We start from the raw sequence: 9,326 nt of genomic DNA on the forward strand, positions 1-9,326 counted from the left end.
TTCCCTACTCACACTTGCTGGGCCTCATTCCCTTCCTCTGTCAAACGCAATGACCACACCTCCAGAGGGTGGCTGGGGACCATATGGGATGCTGCTTCTTATGCACTTAGCTCATGATAAATGCTCAATAGACAGGAGCAACTAGAAATGGAGTGTTACCAAGTAGCAAAGGTGATGGGAGACTTTTCTGTTTTGTCCAAGCATTGCAGATGAGTTTATGCTTCTTAATGAGAAAAATTTTACACCTTCAAAAATGTAATCCTCACAGTAATCCTAGAAGGCCATTATTATTAACCACATTTGATAGGGAAGAAAGCAGAGGTTAAGGGAGGTTGTGTGACCTGCCGAGAAAGCGAGAGGCAGAGCCCCATTAGGATATGGTCTTGTCTGCTTCTACAGGTGAAGCCCTTTTTGCTACAGTCTAAAGGCGTCCCTTTAAGGGGCTGTTCAGAGAGCTAAGAGAGACAAGGGGCTGGGGCCTGGACTCTGGCTGGGGTCCTGGCCCTTCTCCAGATGTTCCCAGGAACTTCAGGATCATCCTGGGGTTTGTCCATCCATGAAATGGGAGGGGATGCGGCTTTTTGTCCCCAGGCCCTGAGTGATAGCAGAAGCCCTTGTAGCAGAAGTGATAATGGAGCATAATTTGTATGCCCAAGCAGGTGGGAGAGGAGCCAGGGATGTGGCCGGGGTTGACTCCAATTTAGGAGGGGCTCTTTGGGCACCTCTCTGAGCTGCAGTTGATTATCATGCATTTGGCTAATGCCATTACCAAGGGGAAGGCCAAGTTAATCTGAACACCGCCCTAATTAGATGAAGGCAATTACAGCAGTCAGCGGATCTTCTCCCAGGAGTTGGGTGTACTCGCCCGAACATCTTCTCATTTGGTTTCTAACTGCCCTGGTAAAGCTGTATGACCTTGGGCTGACTTCCCCCGCCCCAACCCTGACCTTGGGCGCCTCTGTAAAATGAGGGCCTAGCCCAGGCTACCTCTAAGGCAAAGAGACGTCTTTATTTCACCCCTTGCTCATCCCCGACACACACTGTCGTTAAGTCCTATGGATTTCACCTCCTAAATGCCTCCCGTCTCCACTGCCACCATTAGCACGCTGGCCCAGCCACTACCATCTCTCCCTCCCAGCCAGGCTAATGCCTTCCTTTCTCTCTCTCCCATCCTGGTTAATTCCTTCCCATTCTTTGAGTCTCAGCTTAGACATCACCTCCTCCAGGAAGCCCTCCATGATGCTGAGCTCCCCAGGCACCATTTTTCCTCCATCGCAGCTCAGATCTGCTATTACAATGGCTGGCCCCTAGCAGGAGCATAAACTCCCTGAGCCCGGGAAGCCTGTCCTGCCCACCGCAGTCTCCCCAGCACCAGCACAGCTGACATTCAGTAAGTATTTGTTTAATGAAATGTGGAAACGCTGAGCCTGGGTCTTGCATCTTTCAGGCACGCAGTCTTTGACACTTAGACTCCAAAGAGAGCAGTGGCCCGTAGGGGATCCCTGGCTGGAAACCCTCACCTGAACAGGTGATACAGGAAATGCCCTCAGCGCTCAGGTTGTACTTGAGGTCCAGCAGCACCTGGATGTTGGTATCGGGCCGGAAGAGCAGCGGGGCCCGGCTGGCAGGGCGGAGCCGGCTGGCGAACACCAGAGACAGGATGAGGATGGAGACAAAGAGCCCTGCAAGGAAAGGGTGCCACAGTAGGCAGGGCAGGGGCCCAGGCAATGCCTCTAGAGCCCTGGCAAAGAGCTGCTCCCTTTATGGGGAAAGCAGCGGGGAGAGGGCCCCGCAGGAGTGGGCAGAGGCCCAGCATGGCAGCCTGTGGGTGAAACTTGCAAGAGATCGGCCCTCCAGGGTAAGGGTTGGTTGTTATGCTTGTCACTTGGGAATCAGACTATAGGCTACAAGCTCACACTCCGGGACAAGAACCAAACACCATCTTAGAGCACTTAACAGTTTATAAAGAGCTGGCATATCCATGTGCTTGTACATAACTCCAGATACTGTCAACAATGATCATAAAAATAATAGCACTTAATGTTTACTGAGCACTTACTGCGTGCCACGCACTGGGCTTAGTTCTTTACATGCACTGTGGCATTCCTTTCGACTGCCTATTAGAAAGACCTTTTTCTTATTCTCAGTCATAGGTTATGAAGCTGAGGCTCAGACTGATGGTCATAGCCAAGGTCACACTGCTAGCACACGGTGGAATTAGGAGTTTGACTCAGCCAAACTGGCCTAACTCCAGAGCCTAAACATTAAGCGCTCTGTCCTACTGCCCAGCATGATGACTGGCACATAGTAGGTGCTCAAGAAACAAAAGCTATTGGGGACCAGATTCATTCCATACAGGAAGGAAGTGAGGCTCAGAGTGAGTGAGAGATGCCAACCCAGGTCTCTGATCTCTAGCTCGTTTGCAGGATGGGGTGAGCTCCCAATGCCTACTCGTTCTTTGAGGGAGTCTACCCCCACCATGTTCAGACACTGGGTAGAAGCTGCAAGACAGAAGGGAATGAGGGTGGGGAGCCCACTTACCCACAATCACCCAGCGGCTCTTGACGGCTGACCAGAGGACCCAGTGGTGCAGCAGCTCCTGCAGCTGGGCAATGAGCTGACCCCGGCTGCCCCTGTCGGGGGCGGGCTGCAGGCCCTCGGGGGGCACAGACACCAGAGACACATCTCCCAGCTCCAGAGACACTGCCAGGGCAGAGCAGTGGCCTGTGAGAGGCCCAGCCCAGACCCTAGTCAAAGCCCACCCCAGTCTCCACCCTCTCTAAGGAAGCCCAAATGTTTGATGGGGATCCCCTAGGCCATTTTGTCCAGCCCCCAGACTCAGGCCAGCCTGTCCTCAAACCATCTTGTCAAGAGTTACTTCCCCTGGCAGAGACAGCCCTAGGTCTTGCCAGGGTCAGGCCTTCACCTCTCACCTGGCTCCTCGTCCACATTTAGCAACGGGATGTCATCATCCAGGTAGGGCAAGGGACCCTGGGCTGGGCTGCCCCCAGCCCGCTCAGGAGTGGCAAACACTTCCCCAGGGAAATGCAGGGAGCTCTTCCGGCCACACTTCTCGTGGCAGCTATGGAGAAAGGAGGGAGGAGGGATGAGCCCCAAGGGTCCTGGATGTCCGGGGAGGGTAGGGCAAGGCCCAGGCTACCACACGAACCCAGGTCTCACACTGCTGCTGACATCTCACACAGGACATTCATCGCAGACTTCCAGAAGCCTGCTCCTGATTTCTTTCCAGTGCCATCTCCCCCAGGGCCCCTAGGAGCCACTATTCCTCTAAGAAGACAAATGGTGACAGCGGCCATTACCCAGGGAGAGGGGATGATAACATGTAGCGCCCCACATATCAAAGTGACCAAGGAGGAGAATCATGCCTCTGTTGTCATGTAGCCCCAGGCCTCTGACACCAGGAGGAGGAGTAAGCAGGGCTGGGCTGAGAGTGTAGGCAGCATGGCAGAGGCCTTAGCTGGAGTGAATGTGGGGGAGACGAGGCTCACCCTAGAGACAAGAATAATGCACATGGCAAACATAATGAATGCTATGTGTCAGGCACAAGCTATGAGCTCCATGTGGATTCTCTCATTTAAACATCGCAGGAATCCTACACAGGAATTACACTCATCTTACAGAAAAGGAAGCTGAGATGCAGACAGGTTGAGTAATATGCCCAAGGTCCCGCAGCTGCCAAGCGAAGATGCTGAGGTTGGGGCCCAGGGCTAGGAAGACCACTGCACCCACTGCCCCAGACTGGGGATAGGGTGGAGCTTATTTGGTGTTTCTAGAGAGATTATAACAAGGCACCCTTCCCCAAGACATTTTGCTGCTGTCACAAAACTGTGAATGCCCACAGCGTAGATGGCAGTGCCCCTGCCAGCGTGCCCTCATGTGGTCAGTGCCTGACCCGTACCGGCACACATGGCGGCCCCAAAGGGACGGTGTGAGTGAGACAGCTGAGAAGTCGGTCCCGGGCCCAAGTCTGAGCTCCTTGCTGGCTTCTGTCCCCCTCCCAGCCCTCCTTGGCTCACCGTGGTCATTGTCACAGACCCCTGACATCCCTGTCCTTGTGTGCCCTGCCCCAAGCCCAGAAACTCTCCAACATTCCTTGGTACTCCCAAGCCCAGGCAGCCACCCAGGTCAGATTCCATTTGGCTACCACCCCTCCCTCCCTTCCTTCCCCCCTCCCTCCCTCCCTTCCTCCCTTCTTCCTTCCCTCCTTCCCTCCATCCCTCCCTCCCTCGCTTCCCCAACCTCACAAGATCCTGACCCCTCAAATTCCAGCAGAACGAGCTGGAATGACCCAGTCAAATTTGCCAGTGGCTCACTATGTCTAATATTGTTTCTCCACCATGACAAGAATCCTGAGGATATTTAATACAGCAGCTAAGAGCATATGATACAGAGTCAGATTTTCTTGGGTTTAAATCCTGGCTCTGTTGCCTACCAAATGGATGACCTTAGAAAGTTGCCCAATGTCCCCAAGCCCTTGTTTCCTCATCTGTAAAATGGGCAGAATGACAGAAGCCAGCTCTCAGGGTGCTGGGGGGTGGCAATAAGATCTGGTACAAAAGTGCTTTGCCCAATTCCTGGCACACAGCAGGTGGTCACAAATGCGAACCACCCAACAGGATCCTCTTCTTCGTCCCTTGTTCCCTGGCCATGCCCAGCATGGGACTGGGCATACAGAAGGTGCTCAATAATGAATCACGAGGCCCTCTTATGGATACTCAGCGAGAGGAGGGCAGGCACCCCGGCCCCGCCCGCCCAGCTCACCTGGTCTGGCAGGCGCCCTCTAGCGGTGCCATGTAAAGGCTCCAGATGCCCAGGGCAGCAGGCATGGTGAAGAGCACAGCCAGCCAGCAGCAAGATACGATGAGAGACATAAACAGGCCAAAGTCATGGACGGCCGGGATCTGGCAAGGTAGAGGGAGGATAGTCAGGCTTGGAGCCCAGGTAACCCGCAGACTCTGCAGCCAAAGGCACTGTGACAATGTCCACCTGACCACAAAGGACACAGACCACTGTCAGACTGAGGCAGGATGAGGAGGCCCAGGTTGCCAGGAAACCAGTCACTGGTCCAGAAGGCAAGGGCTGGTGCCAGGTGGCATGACAAAGGAGGAAGTGTCCCATCTCTGGAGTGGTGGCTCTTGTCTATATTGTAGCCCACTGCTTGGAATGGTGACTGGCACGGAGGAAGTGCTCAATAACTGTCCTTACTGAATGACTAAGGGACAGAGGAAAACACACCTCATTAGACCAGGCCATGTGTTAGTGAGGGGGAAGGGAGAGAATGCTGTTCTGTGATGGGAACAAGGAGCCTGGGGCCTTAGAGCAATGAGTGTACTTTAGAAGTGTCACAAGGACCTGCACAGGGGGTGACAGAAGAAAACTGTAGCCATCAATCAGCCAAGTCTTCTCTGTTTGTGAAACATTTTCACAATCATCATCTCATTTCAGTCCCTGAATAATCCGCACACGAGGAAAGTGAGGCTCAGAGAGGTTAAACGACCTACCTAAGGTCACACAGCCAGTAAATGGCAGAGGTGGGATTTGAATCCAGCTCTGCTTGTTTCTCGAATGTGATTCTCTAGGAAGGCCTGGCTAATCACAAAGCATCTAGTAGTTTCTAGATGGGATACGCAGCCCAGGTCATAAAATCTCTTAAAGACTCAGGCAGGCTCACTACCTTTCAGGTTGTGTTAGCACCAAGGACCTGGCGCCAACTCAGATCCTTCCCCTGGGCCCAGCCCGCAGGCCTGAAGGAACACGGGGCCAGCGAGAGGGACGTCGGTGTGAGAGCTGACAATGCACTGTGAATGAAGCAGGTGGGTGGAAAGAGCTCAGGGGTCAGGAGACGTGGTTGGATTCACCACCTACCGACTGTGTGACCTTCGGGGAGTCACCTTCCCTCTCTCAGCCCCAGTTTCTATGTTAGGAAACTAGGGATGTAAAGATACCTTTGTCATAAGTATGTCACGAGGACTAAATGTGAAAGAGCTTTTGAAACTGCCAAATGCCCTTCAGGGCAGATGCTGGATTACTATTAATGAGCATCAATAATAAATACTATTTGTATTTAAATTTTCCTATTTGTTAAGTTCTAGTAATGGTGATAAGTAACAAAAATGGACCCTAGGGACGTAGCAAGCGCCTGAGGAAAAGGCTGTGTAGCCACAAGAGAAGGGACTGGAGGGAAGCGCAGAGACCAAAGGCCAGGTATGTATGCGAGGAGTGGAGAGGCCAGGACGGGGACAGGGCAGTCTCCCACCTGGGAGAAGACATTAGCTGCATAGGCGGCGGCTGTGGTCAGGGAGGTGAAGAAGGTGGCCTTGCCTGCCGTCTGGATGGTGTGGATCATCCGCAGCTGTGGGTCTTCCAGGTGTGTAGCCTGGCGGTAGGTGTTGATGAACACAAAGACGTCGTCCACACCTACAGGAGGGAGTCCCGGGCGAGTGTGGGCAGGCTCAGGATCACTCTGCTGTCTCCAAGATCAGACCCAGGCTGGGCCTGGACCAACCCTGAGAGGCTGCCTGAGATGTCAGGCTGGAGGAGTCCTGCTTCTCAGTGTGGAAGGACCCATGTGACTCTGGCTCCACCCACCAGAACTAGGCCCCTTCTTCTAAATCCAAATCCAAGCTCCACCCCCGCCCCATGCTCCTTGGCCCCATCCCATCCCCAGAACTAGGCCCCTTCTTCCAAATCTTAGCCTGCTTTCCACCTTTCCTAGACTTTTCCCACCATTCTTAACCTCTACCCAGCATACTTCCCTGCTCCTTCCATCCCTTGGGGGCTCTACCTACCATAAGCCAAGGATCTGCCAATCATGAGTACTAAAGGCTGTCCCCTCACCACCCTCCCGGGCTCTGAGGTCTGAGAGAGACTTTTTGGAGCCTCCTAGAAGGCAAGCTTTACATCTAGAAAGAAGACCCTTTCTAAGGCAGTGTTCTCAAATGGGAAGTCCATTGGTATGGCAATGGAGGCAACTCACCAATGCCCACTATCACGAAGGCAGCCACCCCGTTGAGGATGCCCAAGTACTGGACACCGAAGACCACGTGGTACAGGAAGAGTGCCACCAGGCAGCTGAGACCGATGCTGGCGATTCCAAAGAAGGACAGGAACACTGGGTGGTGGGGAGGGGGCAAGGGGACAGGGAATACAATGGGGGGACTCAGTGGAACACGCACACCCTTCAGTGTCCCTGACCCCAGCTAGGTGCTGCCTCGCACCCGCCCCTCACCATGGAGCATCCTTTGCCACCCCATCCATGCCCAGCATAGTTCTCCATGCCCAGAGAAGGGGCTGGGCCAGAGGCCCAAGTGGTAGAGGAAGCCATCTCCAAGTAAGGCAGATTGCTAATGGCCTCTCATGTTTGTATAACTTACCTCAAAGGCTAGTAGGGAGTTACGAACATTATATATGTATTTAACATCTGTCTTCCCAGTAGACAAGGTTTCCATAGGGGTAGGAAGTATGTCTGTGATGTTTATCACTGGATCCCTGATATCACAGAGAATCCGGCACATAGTTGGTACCCAATTAATATATGTTACATGGATAAATAAATGTCTTTTCTGTTTTTGAAGATATTACCACTCTCTCATTCACTTGGGCAATAGAGAGTACCTACTGTTTATGTAGTAAGAAGCAGCTAGGGTACATGAGAAGGTGGCATTGGAAAAGTAAACTGAGGGACAGAAGGGTGGCTAACCTGGGACTGTAAAACAGACTACAGAATAATCTATAATGAGGGTCCAATACTCCAGACGCCCCAAAACAAGATTACCAGCAAGAAAAAAGACAGTCAAAGGGCAAAAGGTTAAACTACGTGAGGTCCTCAGAGTGAGGACCCTCAGGTAAGGCCTAACCTGCCTCTGGACCTCAGTCTACCTGCCTGGGGTTGGAAGGCGATTCCTGAGCACCCCTCCCCAACAGCTCTGACATGGTGGACTCAAGACTATTTCTGGCATTCTTGAGAAGGAAGGCTCTGTCCAGATAGGAGCACACTGAGGAGAGAAGGCCTTTAGAGAGGCCCTACCTGAGCAGGAGGTGAGAATGTAGACGAGGGCGGCAATGCAGCTGCTGCTGATGAAGGCCAGGAGCATGTCGTTGTTGAAGGTTCTGCGTACCTCATAATCAAAAAGGTCTGTCCCCCCATAAAGAACTTGGACTTTGCTGGGGGAAAGGAGGACATGGAGAGAGAAAGATGGAAGTGGATTACAGAGGGCTGTCAATACTTGGAGGAGGACCAGGAGCTATCTACATAAACAGCAGATTAGATACAACAGAAGACAGATCAGTGAACAGGAATATCTAAACCAAAATATAGAAAGAAAAAATAGAAAAGAAAAACCTAGCAGAGTATTGAAAACATATGAAATTCCATGAAAAGAGCTTACATTTGTGTAATTAGAATCCTAAAAAGAAAAAGGACAGAAAGTGAGGTAGAAGCAACATTGAAGAGATAATAGCCAGGAAATTCCTTAAACTGATGAATATTATCAACACACAGATTCAAGAAGCTCTGTGCAACTGAAGCAGAATAAAGGAAATCACACTGACATAAATCATAGTAAGACTGGTGAAACCAAAGACAGAGAGAAATCTTAAAAGCAGCCACAGGGGAAAAAAAAGACAATCATTCAAAGGGGCAACAAAAAAGATCGACACCTGACTTTCCCACAGAAATGATGGAAGTCAGAGCATATGGATTAACATCTTTAAAGTATTAAAAGAAAATAACTGCCAATTTATAATTCTATATCAGCAGAAACATACTTCAAAAATAAAAGTAAAATAAAGATTTTTCTAGGCAAAAAAAAATAGAGAATTTATCACCAGCGAGCATGCATTGAAAAAAAAAAAAAATACTGAAGAGTTCCTCAGATATAAGGAAAACGATCCAAGAGGGAAACATGAAATTGTAGAAAGTAATAAAGAGCAACAGAAAAGGTAAATATGTGAGCAACTATAAATGGATATTGACTCAGCAAAATGAAAATGTAATATTTTCTGGAGTTTAAAGTATATATAGAATTAAAATGCATGCCACAAAAATGCAAAAGGCTGAAGGGTTGGTTACAAATGCAGTGAACTGTGTTCTAAGATTGTAGTATTATCAGGAAAGTAGTAAAAGTGATCATTTGCATTAGTCTGTAATAAGTCAAGATGCACGTTGCCATCTCTTGCGTAACCAATAATAGAAAAACAAAAAAGATTTTATTCATCCAAAAGAAGGTACTAAGTCAAGTCTACAAAGGGCCTGGTTGTCACTACTCCTAAGCAGATCTGGGGGCGGGGGAGAGAAGAGAGGCTTT

The 9,326-nt window shown here is 50.7% G+C and overlaps 1 protein-coding gene across 1 annotated transcript in view; it reads right to left on the bottom strand.

Annotated features, from left to right (window-relative positions):
* DISP3 (dispatched RND transporter family member 3) overlaps positions 1-9,326 on the bottom strand; it is a 43,838-nt gene that overhangs the window by 11,584 nt on the left and 22,928 nt on the right. Inside the window, exons 4-10 of the mRNA XM_006914358.2 lie at positions 8,048-8,184; positions 6,998-7,132; positions 6,278-6,438; positions 4,783-4,922; positions 2,934-3,082; positions 2,542-2,703; positions 1,521-1,682 (exon numbers count right to left, since the gene is read on the bottom strand). Of these exons, the coding sequence (XP_006914420.1) occupies positions 1,521-1,682; positions 2,542-2,703; positions 2,934-3,082; positions 4,783-4,922; positions 6,278-6,438; positions 6,998-7,132; positions 8,048-8,184 (1,046 nt within the window). The remainder of the gene's footprint in view (positions 1-1,520; positions 1,683-2,541; positions 2,704-2,933; positions 3,083-4,782; positions 4,923-6,277; positions 6,439-6,997; positions 7,133-8,047; positions 8,185-9,326) is intronic.

This window comes from Pteropus alecto, unplaced genomic scaffold (genome assembly GCF_000325575.1).
Source record: "Pteropus alecto unplaced genomic scaffold, ASM32557v1 scaffold125, whole genome shotgun sequence".
Classification (NCBI taxonomy): Eukaryota; Metazoa; Chordata; class Mammalia; order Chiroptera; family Pteropodidae; genus Pteropus; species Pteropus alecto.